Source organism: Thunnus maccoyii, chromosome 17 (genome assembly GCF_910596095.1).
Source record: "Thunnus maccoyii chromosome 17, fThuMac1.1, whole genome shotgun sequence".
Taxonomy (NCBI): domain Eukaryota; kingdom Metazoa; phylum Chordata; class Actinopteri; order Scombriformes; family Scombridae; genus Thunnus; species Thunnus maccoyii.
The window spans coordinates 12814177-12833753 of NC_056549.1; the positions used below are offsets into that span (position 1 = coordinate 12814177).

General features: G+C 41.4%; 2 protein-coding genes across 2 annotated transcripts in view; one reads left to right on the plus strand and one right to left on the minus strand.

Annotated features, from left to right (window-relative positions):
- Positions 1–5601: 5601 nt before the first annotated feature.
- On the plus strand, positions 5602–7847 carry chac1 (ChaC, cation transport regulator homolog 1 (E. coli)). The gene is made up of 3 exons (XM_042390634.1): positions 5602–6263; positions 6414–6449; positions 6573–7847. The coding sequence occupies exons 1-3, from the start codon at positions 6096–6098 to the stop codon at positions 7092–7094; spliced, it is 726 nt and encodes a 241-aa protein (XP_042246568.1). The 5' UTR covers positions 5602–6095; the 3' UTR covers positions 7095–7847.
- A 3941-nt stretch (positions 7848–11788) lies between these two features.
- ino80 (INO80 complex ATPase subunit) overlaps positions 11789–19577 on the minus strand; it is a 35040-nt gene continuing 27251 nt past the window's right edge. Inside the window, exons 28-35 of the mRNA XM_042390070.1 lie at positions 19494–19566; positions 18796–18954; positions 18183–18285; positions 17994–18082; positions 17411–17566; positions 16705–16876; positions 14210–14425; positions 11789–13467 (exon numbers count right to left, since the gene is read on the minus strand). Coding sequence (XP_042246004.1) covers positions 13259–13467; positions 14210–14425; positions 16705–16876; positions 17411–17566; positions 17994–18082; positions 18183–18285; positions 18796–18954; positions 19494–19566 — 1177 coding nt within the window. The 3' untranslated portion in view covers positions 11789–13258. The remainder of the gene's footprint in view (positions 13468–14209; positions 14426–16704; positions 16877–17410; positions 17567–17993; positions 18083–18182; positions 18286–18795; positions 18955–19493; positions 19567–19577) is intronic.

Sequence of the window (19577 nt, forward strand, 5' to 3'; positions counted from 1 at the left end):
AGCAATAATAAATATTTGTTCTGAATTTTTCACACCACAGAAAAATTTGTTATTAACCACCCGGCCAAATTTGACTGATTAAAAAACATTGCCAGGTATATAAAGTTAGGTTTCAAAGTCGTAGAAAAACAAGCAATATTCTGAGCCCTGAAATGCTGGGGGCATGTCCGCTGAAACCGTGCCCCCAACTGAACAGCCTCTGAGCCTCTCAACTTAACAATGCTCATGCCAGACTCCCTTAAAAAAATATACAATTTAAAATAGGCCTTGTTTGTAGGTGTAAGACAAGCAACATTGATGATATTTCAGAAATACAGTAACACTAGGAGCTACTGTTTAATTTGGCACCTATTTTGAAGGTAAATGTGGACTTTTTTCAGTAAAAATGTAACTTAAATGAGTAGTTAACAAGCAATCCATCACCAATCATGTTATGTTAAATTGTCATTTTTTTCAATGGAGTTCGGTGTCAACATTACTTGCTCTACTCTTTGAAAAGTGCTGGCGAGGGGCTGGATGTAGTAGCCGCAGGAGTATGTCTGTAGTAACAGTGAAGGCACCTGAGGAGCATCCACAACACAGCCTGAGGCAGCGAGAGTCGCTACACAGGTGCGGCTCCCACAGCAGTGCTGCACGAGCAGCGTGATATGGAGATATCCTCTTGGTGGACCGGAGCCTTAACACCGACTCTACCTGTAGACGGATGCTTCAGCTGGGTTTGAAATAACTCCTTGAGCGCTACCGTTGACCGAAAACGGCCCCATTCACCAGTTACAGTTAATACTATGACATCGGTGTCTAAGCTGAGGCTAACTCCTCAACGGCTATCTCAATCTAGTATTTTCCTCGCCAACGCATGGTCTCTGGTGGACAATATAGATGAACTGCAACTGCAGATCACCACTCATGAAGGGATTATGGACTACATCTTCATGATTTTTACAAAAACATGGCTTAACAGCAGCGTCCCCGATAGTGCCATCAAGCTACCGGGGTGCTACATACTCAGGGCAGATACCAGAGGGGCGTGGGAGACTGTGCATTTATATTTGCAAAGCTTGGTGCATGGGCAGTGCCGTTATCAAGAGACACGTTAGTCACCTCTCTACGTCATGGTGCAGCCGTTTTAGCCACGCCCAGCAAATCCTGAACACAAAAATGGTGAAAAACAGTTTGACAGTCTAACTCCCCAATTCAGTACTTCATAGTTCACAGTCTTCTCACATGTTTTCAGCAATTTTCCAACACGTATAATGTGTTTCAAAAGAAATCTCTGATTTTCCTTTACACAGACTTTAAACAATGAAACTGAGTACAAATGATGATCAGATGTGTCTTGTATTCATTTGTTTATTTGTTTTAAAATCTAGGCTCAATTTAAAAGTGAGTGTTGAGGCTTAAACTGTAAACCCATATTGCATAAATAGATCAATTAAATTGTGACCAAGCTTCTGAATATGAAATCCAGCTGCTCTCCTACATTCACACATCACATGTAATGTTTTGGACATTAGGTAGAAATATAAAGCCCCTCGACTACAGCATCACTACTTTGAGTAATTCCTGGAAACGCCTTTGGCTCCCACCCCACTCACCCGCCCCTCGCTCTCTCTCTCTCTCTGGCCCTAAATTGGCTTGAAATTCAAATCCGTTTCCACAGATACCACCCCCTCAAGCTGGAAATGGCGAAACAAAGCCAGGCACAGGGCAAAGGGGAACGCCCCCCCCCAACCACCACCACCACCCCTCATAATGCTCGCACACACCCGACCACGCACACACACAGCCCAACCAAACAGATGCCGTGGGGGAGCAAGGAGTGAGTCTGTAGTGCCATAAAAACAACAGCATATGCCAGGCCTCTCACCCGTGTGCATGACACAGAGTGCACAGACCTCCTCCCATAAAAACACACATGCACACTCGAGCACTTACAGGCTCCCCAACTGCCTGCCTCCCCTTCAGGGTTAAGAGCAATATTTCAATGCCCAGTTCTGTACCACCCACTCCTGCAAACAAAGCTAGGGAGAGGGCCTGGCACCGGAGGGGAGGGGAAACCAGATGGGAGCCAGCGGATCTGCTATGAATCCACATAAATAAAAAGATGTCTATTTTACAAAAGTTGACTTGTCAGAGCAATCTGGTCAGTCTTACTGCCCTTTGCCCTTCTTGTCTTTTGGAAATTGTTCCATACAGTTTCCTCCTAATACACTCTGATCAGTCTTAGACTTTGCAATTGTGTGTTTGCAAATCCATTTTTTTTTTTCATCTAGCCAATGTGTCATCCACATTATCAAAACCTCTCCTGACTCCAATTAACAGAAATCCTGCAACAGTCAACACCCCCTAATCAGCAGCAATCAACACTCAGCAGAGAATCTGGATGGCTTTTCCCTCACACACATCCTGTTAGCCTGTTGACCTAGGCATCCTCATCTAAGGGCTAGTATGTGTGTGTGTGTGGGTGCGTGCGTGTACGTAAAATACGTTGGCCCTAGGAGCAGCACAGCTTCCGGTCTGGCTCAAGAAAAACATACTTGTTATGACAACAGTTAATCATCAAGTTAAAGCCCCCCCCCCTCAGCTTTGGTCTGTTACCTGACCCTCCCTGATAGCACTTGAAGTTTCTTCCCACCATGATCATACTCACACCTATAAGCAGACACACACCCTCATTCACACTTGATCACACATGCTAAGGGCTCCGCTCTTTGGCCTCTGGGTCCCCATAGCATGGCCAGGCATTTTCATTGTGTTATAATCACAGCATCCTGTTTGTGACCCAGTGACATCAGTTCCTGTTTCCTCTCTGATTAAAAAATTCAGAACATGCCGGCGCAGGCCAACTGGTTTTCTCACACATCGTTTTCTTCTGTCTGCACTTGCTCACGCAGATGACTTTGAGTTTTCAGGAAACCACCTCAAAACACGTGAGAGAGCAGACAAACACTCCAATCAGCACCATTTATTGTCAAGTAGGAAAAGGAAAAATCTGTGAAATGATGTCATAAGAAGAGAATCAAGAAGCAGATTTGAAATTCCAATCTTTTTATCACTTTATGCAAATGAGGAGTTCCTCGACAAAACAAGAGTCTAAAACTGCTACTTTGCTCTGGCTCCGGCTTTCTTTCACGTCTTCATACATATTTTGTAAAGCTTAATTTGGCTCTTGACCACGCATGATTTTGGACATATATGTGTATTCAGGTTATACTGATACATGGTGTGATGCTGTTATGCAGTGTTGTGTAAGCTTGCCTCCTCCTGGGCTTTTAGCCGTCTCATTAATTAACACTAGGTGTCAGTAAGAAACCCACACACAGGACATAAGTGGCCAGTACATGCCAAAATTACACCTCAGGCACACTCAAGTCTAGAGCTACATAATTAGACAACTTTATTGAGATTTAAAATATGCAAACATGCTTATTCTGATTAATATGATGTTGCATTCATCCATAAATTTTAAAAAATCATTAAACATCCAATTATTCAGACAAACCTACTGGAACAATTTGAGACATTTCTAAAAGATCTGTGTGCAGTTGTATTCTGTAGGATCTTAATGTTTATTTCGTCATCATACTTATAGGACAACCCCCACCCCTCACTGCTGCAGGAATGTTACAGTAAACATGCCAGTATCTTGTTTTTCTGGATATACTTCATGTCTTCTGAGCTGGAACACTGGGAATGCACTGTAGGGTAAATTCCACACAAGTGAAGGTTGTGGCCTTGAAATGACCTATTTCGAATACATCTGTTAGACTGCAAAGACAAATAGACAGGTGGGTCATTCATAAATTCACAAGTGAAGAAGCAGTGCACTAGCTAACAGGCAGTGCTGGCAGTGAGGCCTTTAGTGGCCCTGTGATACTGTAGCTGCAGGCTTGAGGAATGGATGGACATCAAAGGCCAAAGCATGATGGGATGGGAGCTTGTGCATGACACGGGGTTGCCCGAAAGGCCAGCATTGTATGGTGCTTTAGCTTTATGAAGAGCTGATACAGTTGTCTGCCCTCTTATCAAGGCAGATAATGCCAGCTATTTATAGATAATCTATTAATTGAGCACAGATGAGCCTCTGCTATCATATCGGATCCACCAATCTTGATCATCTTCCTGTGTGTTTGTTGGGTCTCCACTGCGGTTAGCGTTTTGGCGGTTTTGATTCACAAATGCACGTGGGTTGTTCACGATCTAAACCTGGTGTCGAGGCTCCAGGGGCCTTGAAAGCTCCGTGCTTATCTGTCAACGGGCTTGTGGTAAAACAATAAACCTTGTTGGAGATACGCACTACTAAAGCACCATATCAACCTCTGTCTTAAAACAATAGTCACGTGTCCAAATGACAGTGACACATGTTTTTTCTTGCTGTAATCATTCCTCCTGGCCAATGAAAGATCCCTTCATGATGCACTTACAACGAAAGTGATCAGGGCCAAAATCCACAAGCCTCCTTCTGTGTAAAATATGTATTTAAAAGTTTATCTGAAGCTTCATATTAGCTTCAGATAAACTTTAAAACGCCATCCAAATTAGTCAAATCAAATAGATATCTTTAAGCGTTACAGTGCGCTCCTTGATCTTGAGGCCCTGTCATGAAGAGGGGAGTATCGGACCTTCAAGAATGTAAGAATGCTATACACATTGCGCGAGGGAGTGGAAGGAACAGGGACCAGCAGACCACGTCTGCCCCGTGCTATCCCGAGAGAAAGACAGAAATCCTGCGTTCCTTTTATTAACCTTGATTTGGCTGTCCAAGTAGGATGCTTGTTGAGTACAGTATATAAAAAGGCACTGCCATGTGTGGTTACAAAGGTGGATTTAGTTTTAGATTTGAAATGATAGCTGACCCAGTGGTGACCATCATATGTGGCCTGTCAAAGTTACCCTTCCTGCTGTAGGTATAAAAACATTACAATGTCCAACCTGTATTTGTACATTATAAAGAATAAATTTGACAGTAAAAATAACTGGAGGAAATGATTTAGGAGTGAAGTGAGGGATCCTCAGTGGTAGGTGACCTTTGTCTTGGTATTTGATCTTTGAGCTACGTCACTAGATTAAAGCCCTCTCAATCCCTGGCTCATGTAAACATCCATGTAGGGTGCTAATCAACAGACTCACATTTCATGACTGTGTTTGGTCATTTAATTTATTTTGAGTTTAACTTAAATATAATTTTGACACATATTATACACACACATCTGACACCGTCCTATTTAGGACCCTGCCCTGTATCCCATCTGATGCAACGTCTTGGTTTGTTGCCCTGTTGCAGCTGCTCTGTAATGCTGTGGGAAGTTGCATCAGCCAGAACAGTGAACCACATTGAAATATCTTCGGAGAATGACAACACGGGCGACCAATCATAAATTGAGTCAATTGAAGTGACAGTTCATCGGCCAATCCTGTTAGGGTAGGAGTGTGCGGCTCACATAAAATTTTAGCCAATAGTGTAACGAGTTTGGCTTGAAAGTCCTGCCTTATTCAGCGCACCAACATCTTATTGGGTAAAAAAACGTACCTTAATTCCTATTGGTCAAAAATACAGAAGTGGATACGCCCAATTGCCCTGGCTGTATAAATAGATGAGCACAGCTTCGCCATGTTATCGAGGAAACACTTCAAATCACTGCCGCTTGAGGACAAAGGCCGGGCTAACAGTAAGGTGTTTGAAACGCTAAAATTATCTGATCAGGCCTCGATCGTTTCATTCGTTAGTCTTAAAGTCGAGTTTTCACTGGCTGGCGGAGCAGCTGGCCAAAGCGGTTTTTGACATTTTTAATTGATCTGAAAGCCAAGGCGGCTGCCATGGATTTTTAAGGCATAATGCGGCACCACTAATGCAATGGCAATGCATCGTGCACAGAAAAATCAACCGCGAAACTCCATCTTCGCAACTGCCAAGCAGTTGGGCTCCAATACCGTCCGCGGTATACCGGCGAGCCAACCGGTGCCTCTACTACTGGACCGGAGGAAGCTGACGCTAGCTAGCTAGTCGCCTTAGCTCAACAGTGGTTGAAAGAGAGAGAGAGGGAAAAAAGTGATCCATAAATTCATCTCAACGTCGTCAAACACTACCGAACAAAATGAAGTCTGACATAATCCCCGAGAAGAGAAGCCTGTGGATCTTCGGGTACGGGTCACTGGTGTGGAAACCTGACTTCGAGTACAAGAGGAGCAAAGTCGGTTACATTCAAGGCTACAAGAGACGCTTCTGGCACGGAGATAACTTCCACCGCGGAAACGACGAGACGGTAAGATTCAGAGTGTATTTGCTTACTTTGGCACATGATGATTTGCTTGTGTTGTTGGCAAACCAGCCGCTGTGATGCTGCTGGTTGTGGCCTGACTACCAGGCGTTGTCCATGACGCAAGACTTATTTCTCTTCTTCTTCTCTCTGCAGCCCGGAAGAGTGGTGACTCTAATCAAGGATGATGACGTAAGTGGAAAGCCCTACTTCCTATTGGTTTACTGGAGTTTCCAAGCTTCAAGGGTTCATTGTTATCTCTCCCCTCTGAATCATATGTCTTAACAAGTTTTTTTTTATTTTTTCTTGTCACAGGCCAGCACTTGGGGTGTGGCGTTCGAGGTGACGGGCGCTCAAGTGGAGAAGTCCCTGCAGTACCTGAATGTGCGTGAGACGGTCTGCGGTGGCTACATCACCGAGATGGTTGATTTCTTCCCCGAGGGGGAGGATCAGTCTCCAGTTCAGGCGCTGGTGTACATCGCCACCGCTGACAACGCTCTCTACCTGGGGAAGGCCAGCCCAGCGGAGATTGCTGCCCAGATCGTTATGTGCAGAGGGAAGACGGGCCACAACCTGGAGTACCTGCTCCGGCTGGCAGAGTTCATGAGGAGCAGCTGCCCACAGGTGGAGGACCATCACCTGTTCTCCATCGAGGCAGCAGCCATGACCATGGTGGTCTATCTGTTTCTGTTGGTAGCCCAGTGGCTTGTACCCTTTGTCTCACTAGCTAATAGTGGATACATGCGCAAAACACACAAACACACACCCACAACACTGAAGCTTTTCATCAGTCATGCGGTCCAACTCTACATTATGATGTTAAAAATATATTCATAACTACCATGCAGTGTTATAATGCTACTGAAGTAGGGGTGTAACGGTACGTGAATTCGTCCCAAATGATCACGGTTCGGTAAGCAGCATGTTACTGTTGTAGCTGCTGGAGGTGGAGCTAGTTTCAACTACTTCAGATACAATTGGACCATAAATCGGCATATAGCAGGTTTCCTGACTCCTTGCAAGAAACAGGTCATTTTCCTTTTTACACTGCAGCAAAACTAAACTGTCAGTAAAAGTTACAATCAATGAGTCATTGTTGGATCTTTACATTTGTCAAAATGTAAGACCAAAATGTTACATCCCCACCCCCCCGCTGTGCCGAACTGTGAACCCAGTGTACCGTTATACCCCTATACTGAAGTGATAACAAAAGGGAAGTGTGACACTTAAGTGGAGTTAGTTTTGTTTTTTTTCCTGAAGCATGACCTCATGTTTACATTGTAATGTAAAGCCTGGTGCTTTTTTTTACATGAGTTGCAATATCAATGAATTGTTGCCTGTAAACATCTGTGCAGTTCTGTTTCATAAAATGCACATTGACCTTTTTTTTTTTTTTTTTTTTAATTTGCACAGTTCAAATTCCGTCCAGTCCATTCAGACGGTATAGAAATTAATTGTAGCAGTTCAACCTATTCGCAATTCACCAAACGGCTGCTGTGATGATTTTTATGGTGCAGACCTGTTCTTTTTAAAAAGTTGCTTGTAGTAACTTTTCCATTCACTGTAAAGGCAAATAAAAGATAAAAATCACTTTTGTTGTTTGTCTTAACTCATGTGAGTAAGTGGGATGTGTCCTCCTTTTCTGTAATCTAATGCCAGCCAACATCTTGTGCTGATTGTATCAACGCTTGGATATGGCTTGTTAAATTACACGCCTTGAATCTCTGAAGATGCATGCAGTATAAAACCTTTTTTTTTTCATCTGGAAGATGGGGGAGTATTGTGTATTCACATCCATCTGTGGAAAAGCTGTAATGGCAGACTTACAAAATCGCATGGCCAAAATCATCCTGTTAACAATCAAGATATATCTGAAGTGTCACAAGATTAAGGGGGCGGGGCGGGGGGGGGGGTAAAACTGAACATTTTGACCTCTATATCTTTAAAAATGCTTGAAATTAAACAATCTGAGAAGGAAACAACAACACAAACTTATATAACTTGCAGTGAAAGGAGACACTGTTTTCTTTTGACGGGTCACAAAGTAAAACACAGTTCTACATAAAATATCAGTGGAGATGTGGATATGTCAGCTGTGTACACATGCCACATTTGATAGCCATACTGTACATGCCTGGGGCTTGTTCCAAGAAACAGGCTTACAGAGTTACACGTACCTAGATTACCTTCCTTTTCCCATCAGTTCCACTTTAACTGGGTTTTATTCAGCAGTATTATCCAGATAACTCAATAAACCAGCTTTTTGGAACAGGTCCCTGGACTACATATATACAAACATACATTGGACACTCCCAAACATTGGCCGGAGCAGCTTGTACCTTGGATGGGATTCAAGTCAAGAGTCTATCTAGGTGCACAGGCTTATATAACTGCTGGCCGGGAACAAGCCCAGACCTGGAAGTCCTGTGTTTACAGTCTGCTCCGTGGTCATGTCAGAGTGCACCAGGAAGAACACGCTGAGGCACTCATCTAGATGAAATCTCACTGGCCCTGCACCAATCCATGTGAAAATATACTGCTGTCAATTCAGGTGCACTTCAAAATATTGATGTCTCAGACCTTTGCCACCCAGAAAATTTGAAATAGATTACCTCGGTTGGGTTGTGTGTGGGGTGCAAAGGTTTAGATGTACAATGTATCTGTTAAAGGGTCAGTTCACCTAAAATTTAAAAGAAAAAAAAAACTTCCCTATCCCTACGGCTGTTTACAGTGCCAGGAATTTTAATGTCTTCCTCTAAAATTTCTGCTTTCATTACAATATAATGCAGCTGAATAAAGGACTGAAAAATTACATCTGGAAAACTCGACAGCAACATGTTTTCCAAGAACAATGTCCCAGTTCCTGAGACCTCACTGTCAACAATTTTCCTAGGGACTATTTTTAAGTAGAAAGTAGTTCCAATAAAAACTGTCCACAGTGAGGTCTGTGGATTATCCACAGTAGCCAAATCATTTTTTTCTGGAAAAACATTTAATTTTTGAATGTTGGAGCACCATAAATGAAATTAGGACTGGACAGGGAGGTATTCCAAATAGGATTATGTTTTTGAATGTTGCCTAAAATAGAAAACCACAGGTGGTGGAAGAAGTATGCAGATCCTTTACTTAAGTAAACATCTCAATGTAATAATGTGAAAATACTCCATTGTAAGTAAAAGTCCTACATGAAAATCCTACTTAAGTAAAAGTACATAAGTATCAGAAGCAAAATGTAGTTAAAGTATTGCAGTGAAAGTAGTGGTTTGGTCCCTCTGATTGATATATTATTATATATGACATCATTACATTATTAATAGTGAAGCATCAGTGTTAGAGCAGCATGTTACTGTTGTAGCTGCTGGAGGTGGAGCTAGTTTCAACTACTTTATGTACAGTTAGCTAGTTTGGTTCAGTGGTTCCCAACCTAGTGGTTGGACCCCACCAAAGGGTCACCAGATAAATCTGGGGGGTCTTGAGATGATTAATGGGAGAGGAAAGAAGAAAGAACAAAGTTCAAATACCCAAATCTATTTTCAGTTTTTGGACTTTTTCCCTAATCTATTTTTAGTGAAATACTGGATCATTTGAACATTTATTGAAATGAAACCTTGTGAGAAGTTTAGAGGGAAAAATCAAGATTTGGAGGAGCTGTTAAAAACTCATAGATATCTGAAATGTGACCCCGACTACACACTGCTTTTGGTAAGATGTCAAAAGCCAAAAAGGTTGGAAACCACTGGTTTAATCTTTAACAATGTGTTGTATTTTAAAAACTTGTTATATTATCCATTGTGTCAAATCTTCATCTGAAAAGTAACTAAAGCTGTCGAATAAAAGTACCTCATAATTGACTTAAGTACAGTACTTGACTAAATGTACTTAGTTACTTTCCACCACTGTAACTGTGTGTAGTGTTTTGCAAAAACTGAGTGCGAAGCAAAATATGTGGTTGTAGTTGGCATATTCGGTGAAGGGATTCAGTATGGCCTTCAGGTTTCAGTGACTGTTGAGTCTCAACAAGCATGTTTCTAAAACTCTGTGATTGCAGGTGTCAGAGGGGAGACGTCTGAGACTTGAATCTCGCCAACAAGGATAAGCAGTCTTTACAGGATAGTTGCCAAAGACAGCAAAGTTATGGTTTTAAAAAAAAAGCCAAAGTTGATTCAATACCTCTGTGATAGTCTCAACAAAAACAGTTTTTGAGCTTTATAGAGGTGATATTTATAGCAGGGCCATTTCTGAAGCCACCGCACAAAGTTACATAACTTGTGGTAAGAACCCCTGAGCAATAGAGGAAAGTGATATGGTCTGATAAACTGTTTCTTACCCTTGCACTGCATGCTGAAGGGTGCTCTTCAGCTGGCAGATATCATTTTCTCCTGTGATATATGAGCATCCATCTTGTTATTACCTCTGGTGACTGCTCTATAGAGCCAAGGAATAAGAAGCCGTTTTACAGGACTGGTCACCACAGCTTCATGAATATCAGGACTATGTCAAACTCATGATATGGCCTCTAAAATCTCCATCAACCCATTTTCAGAAGTAATCAGTTCTTTAAAAGTGCAGTGTGTAGAATTTAGAGACATCTAGAGGAGCGGACTTGGGAGAAATGTAATATAATATTCATAAATATGTTTTAATTAGTGTATAATCACCTGAAAATAAGAATCATTGTGTTTTTATTATGTTAGAATGAGCCCTTTATATCTACATAGGGAGCGGGTCCTCTTCCACGGAGGCTGCCATGTTGCATCACTATGTTTGTACAGTAGCCCAGAACGGACAAACCAAACACTGGCTCTAGAGAGGGCCTTTTGCATTTTTTAGCGAGTTTTGCAGCCTCTGTAGGTTCTCCTACATGCCTGGAGGGGGAGAATGAGGGGAGGTGTATTCAGTTTGTTGTAATCTGCAACCTCACCGCTAGATGCCACTAAATCCTACACACTGGTCCTTTAAGTTAAACCGTAGCCAAGTGTGGCCTTGCTCATTATTAAGTTCTTTATAATCACATATTGTTTATGTTTCCATTATTTTACCCATCCTTTGTTGATTAATATGATTGCACCAAGTTTACTTATCCCCTAGCATACTACTGTGCTGAACAACAATGCAGATTTAAAGCAAGACTATGTAACTTTTCCTGAATATTGGCCACTGTGGCTACAAGTAACATTTACGGGATAATGGCAAATTTTGAAACTCAGAGTAACAGTGTCACAAGTAGAGAAAAGTCATAGTCAGCAAACTGAATCTGGACTGTCTGTAACAGCAATGTCTATCATAAGTTTGCTAACATTGGCCACCATAAGCTACTGGTCATACCAGACCACGCAAGACTGTAGCAGCAAAAGTCCTGATGAATTGAGGGTTTCTTTTATTTTATAAATATATATATATATTTTATATATATATATATAAAAATAAGAATTCAACACTAAATTTGTAGGAAGAATGTGTTATTTTGTCTGTCAAATGTTACGTACTGTCGCTTTAAGTGAGCAAAAATCATTACAAACAAACAGGACAGCTGATTTAGCACTCATTTATTTTCAGTTGGCTCCTCCTGTTAGTAAAATGGCAGATGCATTTATTCATATGTACACACAACCTATAAAAATAGACAGGCAAATGGGGGGAAAAGCCAGAGGAAATGTTGCTCTCATCATTATGTACATCAATATAGAACATCATATTTTAATCACACTATAAACACAAAACAAACAAACCTATAACAGATGTAGTGCTCAACTCAGGACACCGATGCAAACCTTTTCTAAAACATCAATGACATCAAAGAGAACCACAGACTCCTCAGCACGAAAACGGTTTCTGAAAAATAGAAATGGCTTCAGTACAATTTACACTGTTTTACAGGTGAATATCCCATTCACAATTATGATGAATTGCCTTTTTTTTTTAAAAAAAACTGAAATAACTTAAATATTAGACAACCAAATCATGAATGAATTCATAAATTTAATTTAGCAGCATTGCCGTATCAGCCAGTAACCCTCATTTTGGAATATAATTTTTTACATCATCCATTCGTTTTCCCATTAGACAAAATATATATAATCAATTTTCATTTCCTGCTGTACTGGAATACATTTTTTTCAAAAAATGTTAAGACCTGCCATGTTGGTACGGGTACTCACATCTTTTTATTATAAAAATAAGAGCTTTAGTACAAAAGCTGTAGACGTATTGTTTGGTAAAGTATGGGTTGGTATGGTAAGGTTCACATTTAAGCTCTGTGAAATGCAGAATCATCCACCAGTTTGCACTGAGCATATCTACAGAACAATTAAATAACCTAATGTACATGTATGACAATAACACACACGCAAAGAAAAAAAAAAACAAACAAAAAAAAAAAAACAAAAGACGTGGCTCAGTGCATTTGACAGAAACTTCTTTGCCTCACTACCCCGGCAAACACAAGGATTTCAAAGCCCTTTAAGCTACACGTGTTGGTTCACGTCTTTGTTGTAGCTAGGTAGCAAATCAAAAGAGTTTCCTGTCATGAGTAGAAAAGTAGTTTGTCTTCTCAAAAAGCACTTGGAAATACTCGTCACGATGCAAATAAAAATACTCAAGGCAGATTTTGTCCACCGACTTGGACATATTAAAATAAAAAAACTAACACGAAAAATATGGAGGCTGGTAGGGGCTGTACCTTAAAATGACTGTGTGTGTGTGTGTGTGTGTGTGTGTGTGTGTGTGTGTGTGTGTGTGTGTGTAGGTGTGAAAAGGGTCCTTTTAGTTGCTGAGTCAGCAGGCAAGAGCATGGTCCTCCAGGTAGTGAGCCTCACTTACTATAAATACTGTACTCCCTACTTATTAGTTTAGGCTTAGGACATCTGTGGGGATCACAGTGAGAGTAGGTCAGTTATCTGTGTGTGTATGTGTGTGTGTGTGTGTGTGTGTGTGTGTTCTATAGTGAGACAGTTGTGCGTGTGTGAGTGCACATTCATGCGTGTTCAGAATGTATGAGTGCGTCATCGAGCCCCAGGACCGCCAGGGCCCTTCCCCTTCCTGACTGCACCGTGGCTGCTGTGGTGGTGGCTGTGGGTCAGCTGTTTGTGGGGGCTCGGGGTGGAGGTGCCTCCTTTGGCCTGAGGAGACGAGCTTCTGCTGGGGTTGAAGGCGGGGCTGGTACCAGACCGGCCCAGGGAAGGCTGCAGGGGGCTGGATGCAGAGAGGCCAGCTGGACAAAGAGACAGACATGAAGATGGTTAAACTGTGACACTGGGCAATACATTCCTTATCAAGACTATAAAAATGTTTTACATCAGTGTGAAATTTTGAAAATATTTCACTTGAATTTGGAGCCATTAGCCAGAGCAACACAATCACTGCAGAAGAAACTTTGAGAATCATTTCCATTTCCTTAAAGTATCAAGTATCAAGTGAGTTTATCGGAAAATGTTTTCCCAAATATGTGAACCAACTAGAGAAGGGAACTTCAATTTAGAGATGTACCAATCTGACTTTTTCTCACCTGATCCTGACTCCGAAACCTAAACTTTAGGTATATAATCGCTCTTTTTTTCCTGATCCAATATGACGCCTCTTTTCCCAAAATTTAAAATATGTATACCTCACTCTTTTGAATATTTTTTTGTAAAGTAATGCTAGGCAAGAGTTCCTGTGGTACTAAAAACCGTGACTGATAGTGAAGGCAATTAAATTTATAATGCCACGAAACTTTACTTAATTGTTGATCTGTCACATCTGGCTGATAGCTGATCTGCTTAATTAGATCAGTATCAGCTCTGATAATCCAGATGTTTGCATCAGTGTATCCCTACTTGCTTTTAAAGATGAAACCATGCCAAAGAGGAAGTGTGACAACTTGTAAATAAAGGGCATGAAACAACACAACAGTACAGACATGGACCACCATGTCTGTGCATGCATGCATTAGTTGGAGATCAGTATTTACTAACCTTTAGAAACACTGTAGCCATAAGCAGCATATGCTGCTGCTGATGCAGCTGCTGCACCAGCCATTGCTCCTGCCATAGCTGCCGCACTACCCGCTGTTGACTTGCGCCCACGTCCTTTCCCTCCTGACTTGGCTCCACCTCCTGATCCTTTAGGGCGTCCTCGACTCCGCCCGGACCTGCCTCTGCCGGGACTGATTGTGTCCGAGGCTGAGACGCCTGATGAAGGAAGGAAAAACAAAAGTCAGACAAATGCTTTTCTTTTTATATTTTTTTTGTTATAATTGCCTTTGTATTGGCTCTTCTTTGAATGCGTACATGAACATATTACATACAGACAGGATAGAAATTAAGTTAGGAAGGAATAAACAGTACTAATAAAAAGTTCTGGCAGAGAGATATTCTGTCTGGCTTGGTCTTAACCCCAGTCCTCAAAAGATACTGATGTGGTTATTTTTACTGTAATCTAGAAGAATTATTACACATTCATCATTACCCATCATTAGCCTAAGTACAGACTCAAGCAAAAACAGAAACAGTGCTCCCATTTTCCATAACGCTTGCAGAATTAGAGCTTGTGTCTGCCTCGCTGATAATGTGCTTAAGTCTCTCCACTGGTCTGCGTTTTCTTAGCATGTTTCCATCCAAACACTGTGGTACACAAGCCCTCTCTGTGGGGGGTATGAGCCTAGCCTATCATTAACACCCAGCCACAGATAAAAACCCTCCATAAATCTCTGACTCCTACCCTCGCCTCTTTAATGTCACTCTTCCTCCCCTTTCACTCGTTTGTCTAAGTTTCACCAATCGCTCCCTCACTCCAACCTTCACTCCATCATCTAAACTTCTCATTAAAGCATCTCTGAAACTTCCTCCCAGCTCACTGGGCCTGGTTAGCAGAGGCCATTCATAATCTCTCTGGCAGGCGCCTCTTAGCATGGCAGCCAAAATCCCAAATGGGTTTCAATGAATTGCGATGCATCCAAAGTACAGATATACCGTAGAAGTAATATGAACTATATATTCACTATCTGGATCCAGAACATTACAGCCAATAAAATCCTCATGAATCTAAATAATCAGCTGCATGATACATATGAGGTAACAGACAACTTATCTTAATGGACACAAGCCTATTAAAACACATGTCCTGAAGAGAACAGCCAGACTTCCGTGTACAGCGATGACCCTCATGTAAATCACACTTATTTCCTTTTCCAACATCGCTGTAATGTGATAATACTGTCTCATAGAGAACGCACATAGGTTTTGTTTGGCACGTTTGGAGCTTTAAGAACGGAGGGCAGCTGCACAGATTGAATGTACCGAGATTACACTCAGCTAAGAAAACATCAAAAATGAACATTTTGACAGTGTACATCATAAGGTAGCAGGGTGGGCTGATGAGCAGAACACATTTTACACACTGATTACATCTATATTTAAAATTATTATTTTAAAATAGTGTAATCAAACTGGAATTAGACAATGGGACACACAATCTTGGTGCTGTTTAGCAGCTTCTTAAAGCAGATTAGTTAAGTTTTACAAAGTAGCTGTAGTAAAGTTGGCTGAGTAAAACCTTTAGCTCTTACATATCATCAGAAGATACTTTCAAGGCAATATTTGATTTTTTAATTAAAGTCCATAATGATCCTAATATAATGTAATGGTAAACCTAAATACATATAATGGTCCACTGATGCCAGTCTGAGAACTCCCATGCTACTTTGAGAAGCATGTTAAAATGGTGAGCAAGGTTGCAAAAGGTAATTTACATGCATTTAGACTCATTAGAGACCGTTTACTGTTTTATGCTGCAAATAGTTTTACTGATCTTTTCACATTTATTCATCACAGTATTGTGTTACTTTTTGGTCACAAGCAGCATCTACAAAAATCAAGCCTCTTATGATGATATATAATCGAGCGATTAACACTTCTATAACTAATCTATAAAAGCCTAAATGACCAGGTTCCTCAGGTGCTCAGTGACCTGGTGATACCTCTCAGTGTTTCTATCTCTAACGTGAGGCCCGTTTACTGGGAATTGTATGGTGCCCTTTTGTAAATCCTCACTTGGAGAGATGTTTTTTTTGGTTTTTTGTTTGTTTGGATCAATATGTGGAACTCTTTACCCACAGAACCCAAAATGGATGATTAACGGGATCATTTTAAACTCAAATTAAAACAGTTTTTAAAGAGGGATCAGTAATGTGGTCATGAGTGATTTGGTGCTTGTCCATTTATGATGTTTTGTGTTTTAATGTGTGTATATTGATGAGTTTTTCTGCAGTTCTTTATGCATTTCATTGAAGAGTTTTATGTATTTTTAAAGGCCAATCTAGGGACGGGCATTGCAAACTAGCTTAGGTTATAAATTCTGTAGTATGTGGTGTTAGTTCATGCTATAAACTTGACCCTATACAAATAAGCATTAAATAAATAAATAATCACACAAAGGGCAATGACCAGCTAAAACTCGTTTGATCTCTCACCGTTCATGTTGTCAGAGACCGATCCGGACACAGAAGCGGGGGAGTTGGTGGCACGGGACTGCGGCGCAGACGAAACCGGGTCATCCACAATGACCAGCATGTCGCTGCTGCTCTCGTCCGCGTCAGCGTCCGGCGGCAATGAGCCGGGCTGGAGTTCGCTGCTCAGGGAGATCTGGCCGTGTACAGGAGCACACACAGACACACACACAGGCTGGGAGTCAGCACCACAGGGAAACAAGGGAACCAGGCCGGTAAAATAGAGGGGAACCGTAGAGGGAAAGTGAAAGGAACAAAAAAGGAGAAGGAAAGCAAGGAGGATGGGAGGTAGAGGAAGAGAAGGATTGAATAGATAAGGAGGGAAAAAAAGTGAGAGATGAGGTAAGTAAAGAAGAAACCGGAGAGACAGAAGGATAGAAAGAAAGAAGAAAGGAACACATGGAAAGAGGATAATCAATAAACAAAACAAAGGAACAGATATTAAGAAGGGACAAAGGATGAGAAAAGGAAGGTGGGGAAAGGCGACAGAATTTCAAAGCAAAAGATGCAGAATAAGAGAGTGAGTTGGTGGATGCAGGTCAAAGTGACATAATGGAGCAGTCACTAACTATCCTGCCATCATAAATCACACACACACTCTTCCACTTCCATTTCTCTTCTCCTTCACTTCCATAAAAAAGGACAAATCTTGTTCTTTGATTCCCCTCACCTCACTAAAGGGACTGGGCATGGCCGAGTCCATCTCCACGCTGATGAAGGAGTCATCTCCGTCCGCAGACAGGTTGGAGTTGTCGGCTGAAGGCGCGTGAGAGATGACCAAGTTCACCTCCTTTCTCCTCTTGTTCTCCGACTCCTCGTTCTTCTTCTGCGGGTTAGAAGCAGAAACATGGTAAAGGAGACGGTAAGCGGACAGTGATTAATATATTCCCATTCCTTTCCTAGGTTGTAGTTATATCTCACATCCTGCCCGACGCTTGAGTCCAGAGGAAGATAACTCAACAACTACTGGCCAGATTGCCATGAAATCTGGTATGGATATGATCCCCCAGAGGATGATTTCTAATGATTCCAGTCAACCTTTGACCTTACAGCTAACACTATTTAGTCCCTGACAAGATATCTCAAACGGATGGTCAGATTCCCATGAAACTTGCTGTGGATAATTATGATCCCTTAAGAATAAATCTAAATGTCTTTAGTGACCCTGTGACCTTTTCTATAGCTTCCACCATCAGCAGCACAAAATCTCCACTTATGCACAAGACAGTCCTTTAGCTTTCTGCTGATCATACCTTCTCGGCGTACTTCTCCCTCTTTCTCTTGCGCTCTTTCACCTTGCTGCTCTCCTCCTGCTGCCTCTTCTCCTCCTGTCTCTGACGCACTGCGGGAGAACACACAATGATTTTTAAAATGTTCCTTCATACTTACTTCTTGTAATAGGTGCACTGATCTAAATCATGCCTTTGTTTTCAAATACTCACATTTCTTCTCCAGCTCGTCATCGTCCAATAGCAGGCTGACCACCTCTTTGGGTTTGAGTGTGTCTGGTTTGAAGTTGCCTCCAGAGATCACCACCCGTTGGATCTTATTACACAGGAACAACACAGAATTAATCAACTCTGTCGTCAATTCATATTTCTATTCCTGCTTGTGTTTTGTTTATGTATTGATTTTGTGGAATAGAAGCTTTTTAAAAACTCTCAAATTGAGTTCAGATTAATGGGAGTATAATAGTGTGTCTGTGATGTGTTCAGGTGCCAAATAACTTCAAAAAATGAGTTAATGCTGTTAATATATTTTTTAAAAGCAACATTTAAAAAAAGAGACCCTCATTGGGGGGATATATTTCAAAGGAAAACTCCTCAGGAATCTAGAGCTATACTTTAAATTGATTAATACTAATTTCTTGATTTAATCAAAACTGTGGGAGGGCTGTATTTGTTGGGGTATTTAGTTCAAATATCAACAACCTTTTTGAATGATCGACTCTATGACTCTACCTTAAATCGATATATATTTTACTTCTCTGTAGTTCTTTTAGACTTATTTTGTCATATTTCATGTGTTGTACGTGTGAGTGATTGAATTTCAGACCTCGCTCTTCTCTTTGGCCCGCTGCAGGATCCTCTCCTCGATGGTGCCCTGGCAGATGAGGCGATAGACGGTGACCTGCTTGGTCTGACCCAGTCTGTGAGCCCTGTCCATGGCCTGCTGGTCCACCGTGGGGTTCCAGTCGCTGTCATAGAAGATAACCTGGAGGAAGAGAGAGAAAAGAGTATGAAGACAAAAATGATTTTTTCTAAAATAAAGTACGATCCACACGAGATCAAGATCACCTTTGGTCCAGTTGCAACTTTTAATCCTGCTGTATTATTATTGGTGATGATGTGATGACAGCACATACATGAAGCAACACTCTTTTCTCTCTAAATATGGCGATGTGTTATCCCAAGTGAACCCCCCCTTTGACATGACAGATGTCCTGTGTTGACCATCTCTATAGAATCATTGTCATTAAAGCTAATCCCACTTGAACTATAGGGTTAGGGTTAAGGCTGTAGGGACACAGAGGGAGATTATGCTGAAAGATGTCTACCCCCCCCTTCAAAAACACATGCAACCATACAATAGTATCATAATGTCAACATAGTAATGCTCTTACATCATCTATACCCTTTTCTGAAACACACACAGAGCAAGTTCAGTATGATACATTTAAAAATATTAGTGTTTCTTATACTTGATATAGTCAATCAATTAAGTGTTTTTCCTTCAGTGTGTTGGTGACTCACAGTGTCAGCAGCAGTCAGGTTAATGCCCAGACCTCCGGCCCTCGTGCTCAGCAGAAAGACAAAGATATCCGTCCTATGGATAGA